Source organism: Colletotrichum abscissum, assembly GCF_030869225.1.
Source record: "Colletotrichum abscissum strain IMI 504890 chromosome Unknown Scaffold_12.1, whole genome shotgun sequence".
Classification (NCBI taxonomy): Eukaryota; Fungi; Ascomycota; class Sordariomycetes; order Glomerellales; family Glomerellaceae; genus Colletotrichum; species Colletotrichum abscissum.
Window position 1 is genome coordinate 1,178,620 of NW_026850010.1, and position 18,069 is coordinate 1,196,688.

At 52.6% G+C, this 18,069-nt stretch overlaps 7 protein-coding genes across 7 annotated transcripts; 5 read left to right on the forward strand and 2 right to left on the reverse strand.

The window, feature by feature from the left end:
• Positions 1 to 1,503: 1,503 nt before the first annotated feature.
• CABS01_06123 (uncharacterized protein) lies at positions 1,504 to 2,070 on the forward strand (the record flags this gene model as incomplete). Its single annotated transcript, XM_060539490.1, has 1 exon — positions 1,504 to 2,070. The coding sequence occupies one exon, from the start codon at positions 1,504 to 1,506 to the stop codon at positions 2,068 to 2,070; it is 567 nt and encodes a 188-aa protein (XP_060404885.1).
• A 1,791-nt stretch (positions 2,071 to 3,861) lies between these two features.
• On the forward strand, positions 3,862 to 7,955 carry CABS01_06124 (X-Pro dipeptidyl-peptidase; the record flags this gene model as incomplete). The annotated part of the gene is made up of 6 exons (XM_060539491.1): positions 3,862 to 4,734; positions 4,790 to 5,440; positions 5,961 to 6,904; positions 6,963 to 7,144; positions 7,187 to 7,355; positions 7,412 to 7,955. 6 exons carry the CDS (start codon positions 3,862 to 3,864, stop codon positions 7,953 to 7,955), a joined length of 3,363 nt encoding a protein of 1,120 aa, XP_060404886.1.
• Positions 7,956 to 8,320: 365 nt separating this feature from the next.
• On the forward strand, positions 8,321 to 10,951 carry CABS01_06125 (uncharacterized protein; the record flags this gene model as incomplete). The annotated part of the gene is made up of 4 exons (XM_060539492.1): positions 8,321 to 8,489; positions 8,556 to 8,636; positions 8,695 to 9,317; positions 9,371 to 10,951. 4 exons carry the CDS (start codon positions 8,321 to 8,323, stop codon positions 10,949 to 10,951), a joined length of 2,454 nt encoding a protein of 817 aa, XP_060404887.1.
• A 64-nt stretch (positions 10,952 to 11,015) lies between these two features.
• On the reverse strand, positions 11,016 to 12,962 carry CABS01_06126 (unsaturated glucuronyl hydrolase; the record flags this gene model as incomplete). The annotated part of the gene is made up of 2 exons (XM_060539493.1): positions 11,016 to 12,721; positions 12,812 to 12,962. The coding sequence occupies 2 exons, from the start codon at positions 12,960 to 12,962 to the stop codon at positions 11,016 to 11,018; spliced, it is 1,857 nt and encodes a 618-aa protein (XP_060404888.1).
• A 425-nt stretch (positions 12,963 to 13,387) lies between these two features.
• Positions 13,388 to 15,458, forward strand: CABS01_06127 (vitamin H transporter; the record flags this gene model as incomplete). The annotated part of the gene is made up of 9 exons (XM_060539494.1): positions 13,388 to 13,592; positions 13,648 to 13,680; positions 13,734 to 13,818; positions 13,883 to 14,497; positions 14,559 to 14,815; positions 14,871 to 14,905; positions 14,962 to 15,042; positions 15,113 to 15,173; positions 15,250 to 15,458. The coding sequence occupies 9 exons, from the start codon at positions 13,388 to 13,390 to the stop codon at positions 15,456 to 15,458; spliced, it is 1,581 nt and encodes a 526-aa protein (XP_060404889.1).
• Positions 15,459 to 16,071: 613 nt separating this feature from the next.
• On the forward strand, positions 16,072 to 16,600 carry CABS01_06128 (stress responsive A/B Barrel domain-containing protein; the record flags this gene model as incomplete). The annotated part of the gene is made up of 3 exons (XM_060539495.1): positions 16,072 to 16,090; positions 16,161 to 16,389; positions 16,477 to 16,600. The coding sequence occupies 3 exons, from the start codon at positions 16,072 to 16,074 to the stop codon at positions 16,598 to 16,600; spliced, it is 372 nt and encodes a 123-aa protein (XP_060404890.1).
• Positions 16,601 to 16,883: 283 nt separating this feature from the next.
• CABS01_06129 (oxidoreductase ucpA) lies at positions 16,884 to 17,714 on the reverse strand (the record flags this gene model as incomplete). The annotated part of the gene is made up of 1 exon (XM_060539496.1): positions 16,884 to 17,714. One exon carries the CDS (start codon positions 17,712 to 17,714, stop codon positions 16,884 to 16,886), a length of 831 nt encoding a protein of 276 aa, XP_060404891.1.
• Between the last annotated feature and the right edge of the window lie 355 nt (positions 17,715 to 18,069).

An 18,069-nucleotide genomic window follows, 5' to 3' on the forward strand; every position in this document is an offset into this window, starting at 1 on the left:
AACAGCTGTTTGTTTTGCGAATTAAATTTCATTATGCGTAAATCGCTGAGTGAGAATCCCTGCCATACCTACCTTGACTTTCAAAGTCTAGACACCAGAATAGCCGTTCAACAGGGACGTTCTTGATAGCCGGCCAAGGGAATGACGACATGACACCTCAGGCCCCTTGCAAGTACGTGTACTAAGTCAGAGCTCGAGTCCTCCTCGGAACAATAAAACTTGGTTGTGGGCTCGACATTGAGGTGCTACAAGACTGGTCGCGTACGTTTCTAGCTATCGATCAAGTCTCTGCAAATGAATTCGCTGCACACATGTTTGTTTGATCAACAAGGGAGAGGTCGATGCTCAACCGCTAAAGCCCTTCGGAAGCGTGTCACCCAAAATGCTTACGAAAACAGCAAAGTCGGAACAAATGAACTTGAGACTCTACCCTGTCGAGGCTGTATGGGTTCGCTTTCGTTTGTCGGGATTTCGGCAGATTCTTCTCGGTATTTCGAGTCTTGAGTTGCTTCATGATTACTCCGAATTTCTAAATATCTCAAAGAGTGTTGGATCAATTGCATGGGCTACATGAGCAAATGAACGAATCATATGCAGATCCAAAGAAGGACTGGAACTATCTTGGAATAGAACGTAAGATATCTGTCGGGCGAACCTCTTCAAGTCGGGCAGAGCTTTCATTCGCTCCTAGGTAAAGGGTACACCGATGTCATGGATGAGAGAAACGTTTGAGCACATCAGCAGGAGAAAAAGGTCACGAAGATGGAAAGCATTCTGTTCAGAACTCCCGACAAGTCGTCAAAGTATACGCTGAGGTAAATAATAGTTAAGATAGTAAGAGCAGGTGTAGCGGTGTTGAGCTGGGAGATGCCAAACGGCTTAAACGTATCTACTTTACCCGAAACTCTTTATCTACCCAGTTATGGTCTCAAGTGGCATTACATTACGGCGGGTGCAGATGAAGCATAAAGCCTTTGATGACTCTAAGTTGGAGGTTTTCAAGTCTCTTTGTCTGATTCTTCGATTTCGGTTTTCTCATTCCTGGACTTCGATAATTCGTACAAGAGTCAAGTTTCCGAACACGTCCCGGATTGGAAAGTCGAACCGGATTTTTATTCCAACAAAGGATTTGTCCGATGTCGACCTGATACTTGATTGTTCCCGTCAAGTCCGAAGCCAGTATGGCTGTTTCTTAGAAATATTCATGTTCTAGGCGACTCGACCAAGTACTCTTTGACCGCAAGCGGTTACGCTGCCTCGCGACCCCCTTCATATGAGCCCTCAATAGGCAACACCAGCTGTTGAGTCACTTGCCTATATATCTGACTGGTTCTCGTAATAAACACGCCTTCGATTCCCAATCTCCAACGGTACTCGATAGGTCACAGTTCGAGTTTGATCATCTCGCGAAGATTGACAGCGTCCTGATCGTGAAATCTATCAAGACAACTACTCATCAACGTCGAGTTATCTCAAGCACTCAAATTGCACCAAGCAGCCAAAATGTGTCAAAAAGTCGAGATCCTGATCGTTTGTTGCGAGCAAAACTGCTCAAACGTCTACAACAACGGCCTCCGAAAGCCTCAGATGCGTCTCATTCCCCACCCCGAAACAGCCTTCGTCCTTTGCGGCCAGGCTCTTGACCTCGGCTACATCAGCGACCGCTTTTTCATGGACCTCCCCGTCATGTCCTCCGTCCCCAGAAACTGCCCCGACCTGCTCGAGAACTACAAGTTCCAGCTCGTCCTCTCGCAGGTCGCTTCGAAGCACATCATGGAGCTGGAGACCAACTCGCGCATTCAGTGCAAGACCTGCTCCGGCACGGGAAAGCCCGTGATAGTGTCAAAGTCGGGCAAGAAGTCGTCTTTTCAGTCGACGGCACCGTCTGGCAACGCCCATGTTGAGGCTAAGTGGACGTGTTGTGCCGAGGGCAAGTGTAATCCTCGACAGGAGTGTGAGAGTCATGCTTCTGCCCTTCTGTGTCGGGACTCTGATTGGGCCAAAGAAGGTGAAAGTTGCATCATGAGAGGCGATGGTGATTTTGATCTCGATGTGGAGAAGATTGCTTAGAAGTTGGCCGGTATTGATCAAAGGTAGTCTATGAAAAGTGAGGCGTTTATTAACTTGTGATAAGTTGGCTTGGCATGACATAGTTGTTAGTGGGCAAGTGATGCAGATTGGAACGGAATTTTATATACGCCTAAGTCGACTCATCATCAAAACTTGGCCCTATTCAAGAATTAGCAGTGAAAGGTGACGAGCAGAAGTTGAATTGTGGCATGATGTGTTATGTATCGATATGAAGACCTCGCTTGAGCGTCCACAAAGTGTTCTGGTCTTTGCTCGAGCAATGAAAGTTATTCGCTGTACTGTATGGTCTCTACAACCTAGGTGCAGCGATTCAGGCATGACTCAAGTTGTTAATCATCTCTAAAGCTCATGGACATATGCCGTTGCTCCAGAATGCATCGAGCCCTACATTGCGCCATACAGTGGACCAAGCACGCCATGTGGTTGTCCCAACGCAGAGGATAAGCTTATTTTTGACCTTGCATGGCTTGTTCTGGAACACTTATATGCAGATGCCATTCTGGCTCACATTGCTATCAGAGTCTTGGGACTTGACACGCGCGTGATAGGCTTGCCAATCCTCCCATTTTGTTCCGAAGCGTTGGACTCTGAGCTGATCCACCATGCAGACCTGAAGATTGTCTTGCTCATTTAGAACGAATTGCCAAATTAATGCGATACTTTCGACCACTTTTGGCCGTGGAAACTGCTTGAAGTTATCTTGACTTTCTAGACATACTTAAGTTGCGATTCTCGTCCGCACCGGACGTCATAGATAGCATAGATAGCTCAACACCATCGTGAAAGAGGATCCGGCAGACGGCTAGTCTGTGAAGGAGCGAAATCGAAGACCGTTGGTCCACCTCGATCCCCGAGAATTGACTGCCCAAGAACGAGCTTGGTCCCGGGACTAGTAAGGTAGTAACTTGAACTAGGATCCACTACTATCCATGCTTAACTACTTTCCGTCCCGCCCGTCGGGAAAAGTCCGACTCAACTTGGCACTCACTTGGCAGCGGCATTTGTTGCCCACTCTCTCGCAGAATCCTGGGGTACCTACGGAGTATTCAACTTCAGTTTATCAGACGTTCTTTATTCTCGAACTTTACAGATTCTTATCAACCATCCGAAAACTATGAAGTTGAGCGAACTAAAGCATACTCTCAGATACCCTTACCCAGGTCGTTACAGCTTGCTAGTCATTCTGAGGCGTACATTTGGCTTCAGCCGAAGACGGATCTCACTTTCTGCAAACGGCACCGACCACCGAATTCCGCTGCGGGTTGGCTCCTCCAGGCTGTAGAAATTTTAGCAAATGAGCCCCCACGGTGGATTCGTTGATTCATAGACTGGGACCCAATGTAACCAAAAACATACGAAGATCCCCCACAAGCCGGCACTTTGAGGGAATTTGGTGGTGATGAATTTTATCAATCTCATCTTATCAGATCCTTGATGGCCGTAGGATGGAGACGAATGACGATGATCTCTCAGGTACAGCCGGCGTACTTCTCGGAACAGACCCACACACCATGCAAGATCGCGAGAAAAACCGTCGAAAGCCTTGGTGTTATGACAGGGGCGATGGCAATCTAGAGTGTTTGTTGAAGAAAAAATCGGACGTGAAGCTAGAGTCAATCGACCGATGTCGGGAAACACAGGAATGCCATTGAAGATGTGTGAACTGCAGAGTACAAAAGCCTCGATGGCACTCCTCCCTTTGAGTCTGCCTTGTTCTGTTTCTCAAGGCCTCGCTTCCTGTCAATCATACCCCCTCAGCCTACAGTCATCATGGTCCGCTCTACCTCCCTTCTCAAGGCCACCGCCTTGCTCGGCCTGAGCCAGGCCGCGGCGGCCCAGAACAGCACCACCAGCCCCTGGCCGTGGCAGACCTACCGTTCCGAGCCTGCTCTGCAGCCCCCTTCTCTGAAGATCACTCAGACCGGCGACATCGCCGAGGGTCACCTCTTCTTTGATCAGTCCGGCTCCGGCGGCCACAACTACTCCGTATTCATCATGAGCAATGAGAACGAGCTGATCTGGGAGGGCCCTTACGGCGACATCTCCGCGTGGCGCGCCCAGACTCTCTTCGGAGAGCCTGTCCTCACCTTCTACACCGGAATCACCATGCCGGAGCCCTACGGCTTCGGATACGGAGCTGTCTTCATCTACGACCAGACTTACAAGAACATTTACAATGTTACTCTGGATCAGTACGCCAACGGCCTGAACCTCCAGACTTTCACCGGCTGGGACTCGTCCGGTCTCACCGGCGGCAGCTGGCTGGACATGCACGAGGACTACATCACCACTGAGGGTACCATGTTTGCTCCTGCTGTGAACGTCACCCAGACGGACCTCACCTCCGTCGGCGGCCCTGTCGATGGCTGGATCGTGGACTCGCTCTTCTTCGAGATCGACATCAAGACGAACGAGATCCTCTTCCAGTGGAGCCACCTGGACCACTTGGACGAGATCTCTCTGGCTTCTGCTGCCCCTACCTACCCCTTGGAGGATCTTGGACTCAATCAGACCTACCCCTGGGGACCTTTCCACATCAACTCGATCGAAAGATTCGCTGATGGTGGTTTCCTCATCTCCTCCCGCCACTACTGCTCCATCTTCAAGATCGCCAAGGATGGATCTGTTGAGTGGACCCTGAACGTAAGTACCTGCTCAACCTTTGTCTGAACACGAGCTTCAGCTAACAATGCTAAAGGGCCAAACCGGTGGTTCCTTCGCCCTCAAGAACGGCCTGTCCTTCTGCTACCAGCACGACGCTCGCATCCACGCCGAGGGCAACGGCACCGCCCTCATTTCCCTCTTCAACAACGACAACAGCGGCATCCGCAGCGGCGTCAACGAGACCTCGGGCATCTTCCTCACCGTCAACACCGCCACCTGGGAGGCCACCCTCAAGCAGGAGCTCATCGACCCCAACGACACAATCTTTGCCGTCTCCCAGGGCAACGTCCAGGTCCTCAACGACGGCAGCGGTCACACCGTCATCGGCTACGGCAGCACGCCCAAGATCAAGGAGTTCAACGCCGAGGGCGAGTGCGTCTTCACCGCGCAGTTTGGCGAGGACAAGATAGTCCAGAGCTACCGCAACCACCGCTACCCCTGGGTTGGCAAGCCCTACTACGCGCCCAAGGCTTTCGCCTGCGACGCTGGTAACCAGACCGAGGTGTACATGAGCTGGAACGGCGCGACGGAGAACAACAAGTGGACCGTCTTCGCCGGCGCTTCGGAGGATGCGCTGACTGAGAAGGCTTCTGTTGAGAAGACTGGCTTCGAGACCAAGGCTACTTTCTCCGGCTCGGCTCAGTTTGTGCGCGTTGAGAGCGCTGGTCAGGGCATTGAGACTGGCGTCAGTGAGGTTGTCGCTGTCGAGAGCCAGTGCTAGAGTAGTGTGGTTTTCATTTTAACGCACTCGCTTGGGATTGATAACGAATTCACCTACACCAAGCAAGATCAATTGCTTAGCTCAATAATGTAATTTTCAAATGATCTCTCACGAATAAGCCTGGCGTCAATATAGATGAGTCGTGCATACATCGCGAATGAGCTTGGCATGATGGTTGGTGAGGGAAAACAAGATGCAAGGAACCCGCTGCCATCAAAAAGCTTCTCTTCAGCGCACCTTCCCACTCGGGATGTTATCGGACCCACTAAAGGAATACCGCTGCAACGTTCCCTCTCGGCAACTGGGGCCGAGATAAGACCCCCGCGGCCTCCCGTCCGGAGTTCACGCCTCCACGCCTCGTGTCTCGGTTGCTGCTTCAAGAACGAAGCTTTCCCCGCATTCTTTCAACGTGATCATCACTGCCGGATGCTACAGCTTGGTATCCAATCTTACCACATCAAATCAGCACTTCACTCAATCACAGAATCACGGGCTTCACGTCATTGCCATGGCCACACATCGTCTCGCTACCCGGTCACATCAAGGCGGCGTTTCTGACGGCGATTGGGTTCATGTGAGCGGCAGCCGCGAACAACACGCAGCTACAACCATCTCGAAGTTTATGCCGGAGCGTATTATACGTGTTACCACGGATGAAAAGAATCTCAACAAGTTTTACAATATCAAGTTCTCGGCCACGAGATCTCATCGGTTGGAACGATACTACAATGAAGAGCTCGACAGTCTGTTTAAAGCTCCGTTCGATACCTACAGCCAAGAGGATAAGGTAGACTTCTTACTTCTGCGCAACTATCTGAGGCGCAATCTCCGCGTCTTACTTTTGGATCGTGAGCGAGACGAACTGGTAAAGCCGGTTCTTCCATTCATCCAGCCGCTCATCGAGATATGCGAAGCTCGTCAGAGCATGGTTCCCGTCGACAGCAAAAAGACGGCCATGATACTAAACGAGACAGCAAAGAACATAATTGAAACAACAAAGGCCATCAAAACGAATGGTATCAAGGCCAATGACTCGACATTCTCACGTGCTATGAGCACCATTGACCAAATTAGAGGCCATGTGGATGAGGCCTACAGCTTCTACGCCCCTTACGACCCCCTGTTCCCTTTCTGGTGCGACGCGCCTAAAAAGGAACTGGACGAGGCCCTCACCGGTATCAAGACGGCGATAGACACCAAACTTATTGAGAAAAACGGGTCCGGGTCTATCCGTGCTGCAGTAGAACCCATCGGGCGCTCCGGGCTGATCACTGAGCTCGAAGCGGAAATGATACCCTACACGCCCGAGGAGCTCCTCAAGCTGGCGCAGGAACAGTACGATTGGTGCGAAAAGGAGATGAAGAAGGCTTCACGCAGCATCAAGGTGGGCTCCGTTGGACCGGGGGGCAGTCATGGGAGCGTATCGGGGTATGTAAAGCCGACTGGCCCTTTGCCCCAGATTAGGAACTGACTCTCACTTCTCTAGTCTCGAGGCTCCTGGCGCTGGCTTCGGCGACGACTGGAAGGCGGCGCAGGAATATGTCAAGAATTCATATGTTGAGCCCGGTCAACAGCCTGAGATGGTGCGGCAGCTGGCCTATGAGGGCATGGCTTTTGTGAAGAAGCATGACCTGGTCACGGTCCCAGAAATTGCGGGCAAGTCTCTCTGTGTGCGCCTCTCGGCGAGAATTACAAGCTGACTTCCTCCAGGCGAGACGTGGCGTATGTTTATGATTGACGCAGAACGTCAAAAGGAGTCCCCATTCTTCCTCGGAGGCTCCTCCTTCTGGGTTTCTTACCCCACCGCCGCCATGGACCATGACCTCAAGATGATGGTGATGCGCGGCAACAACCCTCACTTCTCACGGGCGACGGCATTGTTAGCATATTCCTTTGTTTCTATTTTAGAGACGTTCACTACTGACATGACCACAGCCACGAATTAATACCCGGCCATCGTTTGCAGCTGTTCATGGGCAAGCGTCACCATCCGTACCGCGAGCTCTTTTCGACGCCCTTCTTCGTCGAGGGTTGGGCCATGTATTGGGAGTTCGTCTTTTGGAACCGGGGAGACTTTTTCGTGAGCCCCGAGGACAAGATCGGAACACTCTTCTGGCGGATGCACCGATGCGCGAGAATCATCTTCTCCCTTAAGTACCACCTCGGCGAGATGACGCCCCAAGAGTGCGTCGACCTGCTGGTAGACTGGGTCGGTCACGAGCGTTCTAACGCAGAGGGAGAAGTCACGAGATCGTTCGGCGGCGACTACTCCCCGTTGTATCAGGCCGGATACATGCTGGGGGCGTTGCAGATGCACGGTTTGCGGGAGGAGGTGCTGACAAAAGGGTTAATGGGCGAAAAGGAACTCCACGATAAGATCCTGAGGGCGAATACGATGCCAATCGAGTTGCTTCGAGCGCTTCTCCTGAACCAGCCCCTGAGTCCGGACACGGAGGCTCAGTGGAGGTTCTACGACTGAGCAGGAGTTTCGCAATTGTCATCGCCTACATGGCAAGAAGTGACGCGTATCACTTGGTCCTGTACGTTACATTGCGCTCGACCGAGGAAATACCAGCATTTCTAGGGGAAGAATGTCTCTTTTTGATCGTTTCCAACTTTCTTCCCCCCGCAACCCCGGACAGCTCCAGCTCATGCAGCCGCCGATGTGCAATGCGGGGGAAGACGGTGCGGGGCCGCCTCGGTCTTCGGGTTATGTCGAGCGGCGGCGTGGGCTATTGGCCGTGGAACCATAACTATGCCAGCCTCCGCTCTACTTCACGCGTAAGTCGCAGAAACTAAAGCCCACACTTGGCGCCATGATCTACACCCGACCAATGCCTAATCATGGATAACGGTACTGAGCCGAGCCACCAGGGCGAAGCCGCCGATGCGGGCCACGATGACTCGGGGGGCGCTTCGGAGGCTGCGGCGGCCCTCGCTTGCAACTGTTGCCGGCGCCGGAAGCTGCGATGTTCCCGAGAGGTGCCAACATGTCAGCAGTGCCGCAAGACAGGTGGGTTCCTTTTTCCTACCGTGCAGATTATGAATCTTCCTCTTTCCAGGAGTTGACTTGCGATAGGAAGCGATTGTGTTTATGAATCGAAACGGTCCAAGCCGGGGATGAAGGCTGGGGCCATTGAGAACCTGCATCGGAGACTTGGTTCGTCTCGATATGCCGAGTTGCCCTTCTTCGATCGTTACTGATCACAACGTCGAAGATGCGTTAGAAAGGACTGTTCACCAACAACGGACTAAGAATTCATCAAAAGACTGCAGACAATCCGATTCAAATCACTCACCTAATCAAGATGATGCCAGTGGCTCCAATGGCGCCCTCGAAAAGAATGCATATAGCATCATGGCATTCTTCGCCAAAGAGCTACAAAAGTTCAACACTAAAAGCGGAAGCTCACCCAGCGAAGAGCGTGCGGAGACCGAGTCACCAGTACGAGCCAAGCGGCGTCGACTTGATGATCATGAACCTTTTAATATTGCCTTCACGTGTAATTCCAGCCCTACTTCGCCTGTCTTGCCAGATGAAGAGGACCTTGAGATTGTACTCAAGGCTTATTTTGCACACATTCATCCATGGATTCCGATTATACACGAGGCGAGATTCCGCCGTCGACTTCGAGAGCCCGGAGAAGCCAAACTTTTGCTTGCAGTATTACATGCCATGGTCCTTTCTGCGTCAAGATACATATCTGACGAAGATGTTGCGACCAACTTATTCGGCACGCTCCAGCAAAGAGGCATCACCCGTGATTGGATCGTGTCAACATCGATGAAAACGTTCGACGTGGAAAGCCACCAAGCTCTCATCATTGTCGCATTCAACGATGTAGGTGTTTCGATATCCGAATCTTCTCGCATGGCACGCGCTGACATAGATAGATTGGAAGTGGTGAGGCTGCAAAAGCCTGGTCTCTCGTTGGTTCACTGACCCGGACCGTCGAGTATCTCCAACTCACCGTCGAACACGACGACGTCGACCGGCCATCACTATCTCAACCTTTCGTTTCACTCGCTCCGCCAGAAAGCTGGACCGAGGCCGAAGAGAGGCGCCGGGTCTTTTGGAACGTCTTCAAGCTCGATAGACTCATCTCAGTCACCATGGGCTGGAACACAAGTCTAACCTCAGACGACGTGCACTGCCGTCTCCCCTGCGACGGCGTTCTCTGGCGTAAAGAAGACGAAGTCGTGACACCCTACTTCGGGATATGGGACAAAGCCGCCGGCAGAATAGGCAACCCCATTGCCTTCATCCCGTCCCACTACGCGCCGGCATTGCAAGTAGGTGCCTCAGAGGAAGAAACCCATACGCCCTCCGACGCCGGCACGTCACCGGGGGCGCCGGCCGCCAGCGTCGACATGTCTACCGTCGGCGCCTTTGCCTACTGCATCGAGGCGACCGAGTCCCTGAGCAGGGTCACGAGCTACTTCCTTCAGCAAAAGATCAACATGCGGGACCAACGCGACATCAGTAGCTGGCTCACACGCTTCAAGGAGCTCGACCTGCGCCTGGTCCACTGGAAGATGCTCCTGCCCCAGAAATGGAAGGCCAATATGGCGCGGCAGTCGACGCGGATGGATCCCAACCTCACGCTGGCGCACGTCACGCACAATACGTCCATGATTCTGCTCCATCAGCTGATTGCCTTCCCTCCGAGGGAGTGGCCTTTCAGGGCCCGGCTGCCGAGTATTCTGAGCGCGGACACGTGCCAGGCTGCCGCCGTGGAGATTGCTATCATTGCGGAGAATTACTTGAAGCACGCGCCTGCGGTGATGCCTGTTTCGAGCCAGTTTGTGTTCTGTATCTATGTGGCCGCCAGAGTGCTCCTCCTTCGATGGCGGTATGATCTCGGGACTGAATTGGCTTCCGAGTTCTGGTCGCTGGTTCAGATTGTGAATGATATGGCGACACGATGGGCTGGCCCGCACAGCTTAGAGCCTGCGAGAGACAACTTGGCTGGGAAGTATTCGAGGAAGCTCACGGAGATGCATTTACGTTGCCGCGATGATGCAACTTTCAACGTCAACGTCCTAGGCTACACCACAGAAATCGATCACACAGCTGCTCAGGAGCCTCCGTTGTCTGCCCACATCAGACGGAATGAGACCGGGAGACATGAGGGAACCACTACCAATAGACGAAACAGGCGGTTCGCAGATACACAGGTCGAGCCCGCTGCAGGTAGTCTCGACACCATCGTCGTGGCTCAACCGCTCCCATCCAACATTCCCGCATCATTTACCAATCCAACGCAGAGCGCAATGCTCCTAACCCCAGGGCTAGGCGTCAATGGCGCTGAGCCGATGGCCCAGCCCTCCCTGTACCACAGAAGCAGCGTCGGTAGTGGCGATTTGAGCAATATTTCCCAGATGCTCCTTGACCAGCAATTCATGGACATGGATAGAATCATCAGCTATGATGACGGCATTTTCGAAACTGAATACGATGGTGGAGGATGGTAAAAAGCAAGAGTCTCTATTGGTTTAAAGTAAGCCAGGTCTATAATCGGGAAACGGCACTAACACTCTACGCCAAACCCATATTCAAAAGCCTGTTTCCAAAATCAACGAGATAGTAATCACCGTAAACGAGGCCATGATTCCAGTATCTTCGTCTAGCATTCTCGTTGTTATTGGCCGTTCCGTGCTTGATGATGCCATCGAAACATCGGCCAGCGGTGGCATCTTCCACTTTCAATCCCGCCTCGCTGCTAGCTCTGGTGAACTGAGATTTTTCATCTGCGAGTGAGTAATCGAGGGTGTCTCGGACGATCTCAACCGCCGCGTCGAAGAAGCGCCGCGACAAGGCATGTTCTTGAATGCCTTTGAGTGCTTGCGACAACACCAACATGCCGTTAGCAGCAATCACCGCGGCCGATGAATCTCGCAGAGGCTCCGCGGCGTTTTGTATCGGGGCATCAAAGTCCCAAAGAGGGACTCTTCGGCCTTTGGTCTTCTTTCGCTGCCCATCTCGAGAGCAACAGTTCGTCTCCTCGTCAGCCACTGGTGTATCCACACACGACGGCGCCGTGTCGAGCCTGTAAAGGAAGTACTCTGCAGCACCCATGGCGGCCTCGAGGAAAGCTCTGTCTCGAGTCCACTGGTAGGTCTGAGCATACCCCAGGATCGCCCACGCCTGGCCACGGGCCCACGTGGAATCGTTTGCGTATCCCTGTGCCGTCCAGCGCCACTTGAGATCTCCGGTAGCCGGATCGATATTGGCAACGTGGCATGTTGAGTAGAGCTGACCTCTGTATCCGTTTTTCTTCAGCGTGCTCACGGATTCCGGTCGGAGGTGCGTGTGTAACAGTGTACGGGCGTGCGTTGTGGCGATGTCGGAGAGGGTACTGTCGCCAGTATGTGCTGCAGCGTAGAAGAGCAGGTCCAGATTGCATAGGCTGTCAATGATTGCGAGGAGATTCGTCGTCATGTCGGTCACTGTGATGTCCTTCTTCAAGAGGCAGTCCCAGCTGCGAATAGCTCCAGCGGCGGGGACATAACGCGTTGCGAGAGAATGCGCAGCCCTGACGATGGAAGCGAGGCTTTTCTCGTTACCGTTCAGCTCCCAGTCCCTCTGCAGCGCTGGCATAATGATAAATCCGATATCGTGCGTGTCCGTTCGGCCGGCCATGCCGTGCAAGGGATCGGCCCAGATCTTGCATAGTCCCCGCAGATGCTGGCGGAGACTGGCAACACTGAGCCCGGGCCCGGCATTGGCGAGTCCCATCGTTTGCGGGTGCTTGACGCTTCGCTCCAATAGGGCATACAGCGTTCCCGGGAAGAACCCGCAGGTCCAGAACTCTGGATCTCGGAACTCGTACTGGCCCGCATTGGGGCCATTCTGGGGTACGATCTCTGGGAAGGCGATCGGGATCTTCCGAATCTCGCCAAAAGTCGAGGACACTTGCTCTCGAAGAGACTTGGTCGCGGTGCGGCAGATTTTGGCTGTGATATTCTCTTCGAACAGTTCGGCGAGGTAGGTAGAGAGCGATATGGATGGTTGGAAGGCTGGCCATTCGCTTATTTCTACCGCGGCATCAGACCATGAGGTTTCACTGGTGATGTCTGCAGACAACTCTTCTGGTGGCAGAGTTGATATTGAAAGAGGTGGTTCGGAAGACATGCTGTCGAGACGCGGAACCGTAGACAGCTTGTCCACAACGGCCTCCTGAGAGTGGGCGTGCTTTGTCATGGCCGGTAAGCTTTTCATAACAGAAGCGGCCATGCTGAATACTTCTTTGCTTCAAAATCCGAATTTGGGATTCCAAACGATGTTTTGCTCATAGGATAGACGTGACATATGCCAAAGTTGTCATTTTGTACATCTTTCAGAAACCCAAGCCATCACATGATTGATAATCACCAAGACCTTGATGCAAACCATCAACGTCAACGGCCCGTCGGAAGCGAAGGCATCTATTCCATTGAATCGGACCCGCGGCTGATGTCTCGGTGAAAGATCCTCGCGATGCATCCTGTGTTGGACCGCCCATTTGCGACGCAACAGTCGGGGTATTGATGCCCCTCATTCCCGAGGACAATCCTCCGAGCAAGTGTCGTTGGCTAAGTTCGGCGGTCGACCGCAAGGAACTTCTCCACACCCCATTCTTAGAGTCGGGCATGCGTAGACTGGGGTAGGGATTGCGGGGAAGACATCAAAGACAACATTGCTTGGCCTTTGCTACCGTCGGCGGACTACTCCAGCCTGTCAACATAGCTCTGAGAGTGATGGCTTATTTCGAAGTGATATAAAGTGTGGGGTTACATCACCAAGAACTTCACTCGGACAGTTGAGATGTTCAGAGATACGGGATTTCTTTACTCGCCATTCTTAACCTCAGCAACGATTTACAACCTGGACTGCCTCTCAATCTCATAGGGATCTGATTGCAGCCCACCATGGCGGATAGAGTCAGTCTCGATAGGACTGCTCGAAATGCGAATCCAGCTGCCACGATGAAGCCTCTCGATGACCAAGAGCTGGTTGTAAGCTCTTCGACGCCCAAGCCACAGACGAGATCATTGTGGGTCGCTTGGCTCTACATCTTTGATTGGTACCCCAGCCACTACTCCAAGGAAGAGAAGAAGTTGCTTCGAAAGCTTGGTACAGTTCCGCTCATCCATGTGTTTGAGTAGATGCTAATGACGGTTCTGAGCAGACAGTATTCTTCTCTCCCTGTGCTGTTTGATGTGTATGACTTTGCTGTCAACCTGTTTGTTCGTGCAAACACTAACATGAGAGCAGTCTTTTTGAAATGGCTCGACTCAGCCAATATCAACCACGCCTACGTCTCAGGCATGGAAGAGGACCTGAAACTTACAGGAAATCAGTAAGTGAGCCTCCAGTTGATGTTACTGCCCCCGAGTCTGCTTGTGTCTAATCAATTTTGCCAGATACTCGCTCTTCGGAACATTCTACAACATCGGCTACCTCATCTTCGAGATCCCCTCCATGATGATCATCTCCCGCCCACACCTCACCCGCTGGTATCTCCCCGCAATGGAATGCCTCTGGTCCATCACGACCTTCGTTCAGTGCAAGCTCCGCAACGAGTACGACATTTACGGTATCCGCTTTCTCCTCGGCGTCCTCGAGACCCCGGCCGCCACGGGCGCAATCTACCTCCTAACCTCGTGGTACCGCAGCGACGAGCTCTTCAAGCGCGCGGGCGTGTGGTACGTCTCGTCCAACATTGGCGCCATGTTTGGCGGGTACCTCCAGGCCGCGGCGTACAACAACCTAAACGGCGTCGCCGGCATGGCCGGCTGGCGGTGGCTTTTTATCATTGACGGCATCATAAGCTTGCCCATCTCGATTGCGGGGTTCTTTCTGTTCCCTGGCTTGCCGACGAGTCCCAAGGTCTGGTGGCTCACGGATGCGGAGCAGAAGCTTGCCCAGGCGCGGATGAGAGATGACGGGGTCAAGGAGAGCAAGAGGATTGGCAAGAGGATGCTGAAGCGCGTCTTTACTCATTGGCACTTTTACCTCGCCGTCTTCACCTACGTCTTGTAAGTCACGAGCAGTGTCTCGGGCCGACTTTGCATGAAACTGACACCATGATCTCCGTAGCTTCCAATGCACCTCTTACGTCGCTGGCCAGATGGCACTCTGGCTCAAGCATGAGGCCACCCTGCACGGCACCTACACCGTTGCGGAGATCAACGTCATCCCCACTGGCGTCCAAGCAATTTCCATCGTGGCCGGTGTCGTTGCCACTTCGCTGTGTATGATCTACCCCATCTGGGCCGTCATGTGCGTCGTGGCGGGTGTCCTCTTCTTCGCGAATGTCTGTCTCCTGATTTGGGACATTCCAACTGGGTTGCACTGTAAGTCTTTTGCATCGATCTGACAATGAGAGTTTTCTTGCTCATTGAAACACAGTTGCCGCCTACTACATGCTTGGATTGACTAGCTGCGTAAGTCCTTGCTCACTTGTAAAACAACACGATTACGAATGCTTATTCTCGCAAAGTTCACACCAATCTTCTTCCCTTGGATCAACATGATTATGAAAGACGACAACGAAGCCAGAGCCTTCACTACTGGTGCCATGGTAAGGGATTAGACTACATCATCCACATCCGTCATTGTCGGAACCGCCTGCTAACAGTCTCTTCGCTCAGATGACTTGCGGTTGGATCTTCTTCAGCTTCTACCCAATCACGGTCTTCCCAAAACTAGAGGGTAAGTGACTATACACCATCACCATATTCAAGCAGTCGGAAAATTTTCATGCTGATATCTCAACTCCTCCATCTAGCTCCCAAATGGCGGAAAGGTTTCACTGTCAATACCACGTTCGTAGCCATCTGGTGGACTCTCTTCATGCTTGGACAGTACCTGTGGCGTCGCGATATTAAGAAGGGGAAGTATAAGACGACCGAGACGGACTCTGGCAGCGTTCAGGACATCAAAGGAGACGACATGATGCATGTCGAGGTCTCTAGCGAGAAGGACTCCAAGGTGTAGATTTTTCCCCGACTGAGAGGGTGTTAGAGTGGTATGCTTCTGTGTAGTCTCGGAGGAAACAGTGAGCAATTAATGATCTAACCGGCTGAGAACGCTCTGAGGTGTATCAGTACTCCGTGCGCTTGTGACGGAGGTGGTTGGTCCCATGATCTGGAGCTGCCTGAGAACGGGGCGAAAGTGCCCATCTTCTAAGGGGTTTCGCATCTTTCCCCGCCTAACACACCGAAGTGGAATTCAACCCATCTTGACCACCAAATTTTGATTCTTCTGTCCTTTCTTTGATACACAATTCAACATTTTCATGTCGTCAATTGAATGACTTACACGGAGTGGAGGCCCGTCGACAAAGCCGCTGCTACGGGGTTCGTCCGTTCAGTACGTGGAGCCTGTGGGCTAAGGTCGCGGGATTCGTCCGTTAGTGTCCTCCCACCGGGCACAACGCAACTCGGTCTGGAATTGATTCAACCACAGGACCGTTGTCTGAATTATTAGATATCCAAACGTATCAGTATCATGGCTTTTACTCCCGGCTCTCAAAGACGACATCAAATTTTCCAGCGAAAGAAGAAGCTCAAGGACTTAGCCTACGTCGTTCACTCGCAACATATCTACAATGACAGTCGTCCACATAGGTAACCCCCCAATACTCGCTTCCCACGCCTCACACCATCGAAACAAATTCTAATCTTAATCCCCTCGAAGTCTTATTCAAGTTCCGCTCCGATGTCTCGGAAGACCACAAATCCACATTCGTCCGCGAACTCAAAACCCTCAAATCCCTCCCCTGCGTCAAAGACCAACGCCTCATCGTCGGCGGGCCCTCCATCACGGATCCCATCGAGAGGAGCAAAGGCTACCACTTTGCGCTACTGAGCTTTCATCAAGACCGAGAAGCGCTGGAGACGTATCAAGCTAGTCCGGAGCATCACAGGTAAGAAGCAGCTCACCCCGCGTTTGCTTTAAGGAGCCTCGAGACGAATATGAAGCTGAACCAAAGAAATCTTTCGCAACTTTATAGAGTAACGAGTACATATTTGTGGCCTTTCAAGGAGGATGTAACCAGATTTGACTTTGAGGTTGACCAGGAGGACGAGTATATGTGCGAGTTTATGGCCAAAGGGCTGGCAAATGGGTCGGCGTAGACTAAGAGGACTGGCGTCCACATACAATTCGAATCGTAATTAGAATATAGACTTGTTAGAAATCCAAGCTCAAGCATAAGATTCTCATCAATACCATTAAATGATTTTAAACTTCTGTTGTCCAGGCGCGTAAAGTGGTATTTTTGCGCTGGCCCATATCACCATTTCTGATGTGACTTCGGTCTTGGAACTACTCCCTCAGGTCGCAGAAACGACTTCTCGATCCTGCGTGACAAGGTCTTAAGTGATACAGTATTTACACATAATATGATGACTTGCAACTCTAAGTACGCCCCGTAGACGAAGTAATCCCCCCATCAACAACAATTTTCTGGCCCGTGATGTATCTCGCTTCATCAGACGCCAAAAACGCCGCCGCATTCGCAACATCCCACGCATCCCCCATCCGTCCCATCGGCACTTGCTCATCCCTCATTCTCTTGAACGCGTCATACCCGCCGCCACCACCAGGCTGCCCGTCCTTGGGCGCAAACCTCTCCGCCAACTGCCTCGTATACGGCGTCTCCATCAACCCAGGCACAACCGTATTCAACCGCACCCCTCGCTTCGCATACACCACAGCCGTCGCCTTGACAAACTGCATCACAGCCGCCTTGGTCGTGTTATACGCAACCTGCGGCTTACCAATATACCGCAAACCCGCAATACTCGACACACAAACAATACTTCCACCCCCCTCCTGCGCCTCCATGACAGGCAGAACGTGGTGACACGCGAGACACACGCTCTTCAGATTCAACTCCACCTGCGCATCCCACGTCTCTTCTTCCATACTTGCCGCACAACCCGGTTGCGACCCGCCGACGTTGGCGAGCAGAATATCGATGCGGCCGTGCTTCGCGACGCACGCGTCCACGAGCGTCTTGACGGACGCGGAGGACGTGGCGTCGGTCGCGACAACGTCACATACGCCGCCGGCTTGCTCGATGGTGGTTTGAGTCTTGGTGGTGGATTCGACGGTGCGGTTGCCGCCGAAGATTGCGGCGCCTTGGGCGGCGAAGGTCACGGCGCAGGCGGCGCCGATGCCCCAGCCGTCTGTGCCTGATTGGCCGAGGCCGATGACCAGGGCGACTTTTCCTTGGAGGTTGAGCATGGCGATGGATGGATTTCGGGGCGGAAAAGGTTTTGCTGAAGCGGAAACGCGGGTGGTAATGTTCAAGCTGCAGCGAGATGCCTTCGGCGAATGTGCTGAGATACCGAACAAAAAGTCATCTTGGGGCTGGATATAAGTATCAATGATGCATGTAACTACATGTTCTATGCATCAGGCATATTTCGAGGTCCTACGAGGACAAGTCCGTTGACGGTCCTGTGGTCCGCGAGCACTTAGACGGAGAAATCCCGACGGCGCCGAAGACGATGCGGCCGCTTTGCTCCCGTCGTCTTATTACCGAATTGGACCGGGCGATTACGACATGCGGAGTCCCCGCATCTACAACACGACTTCG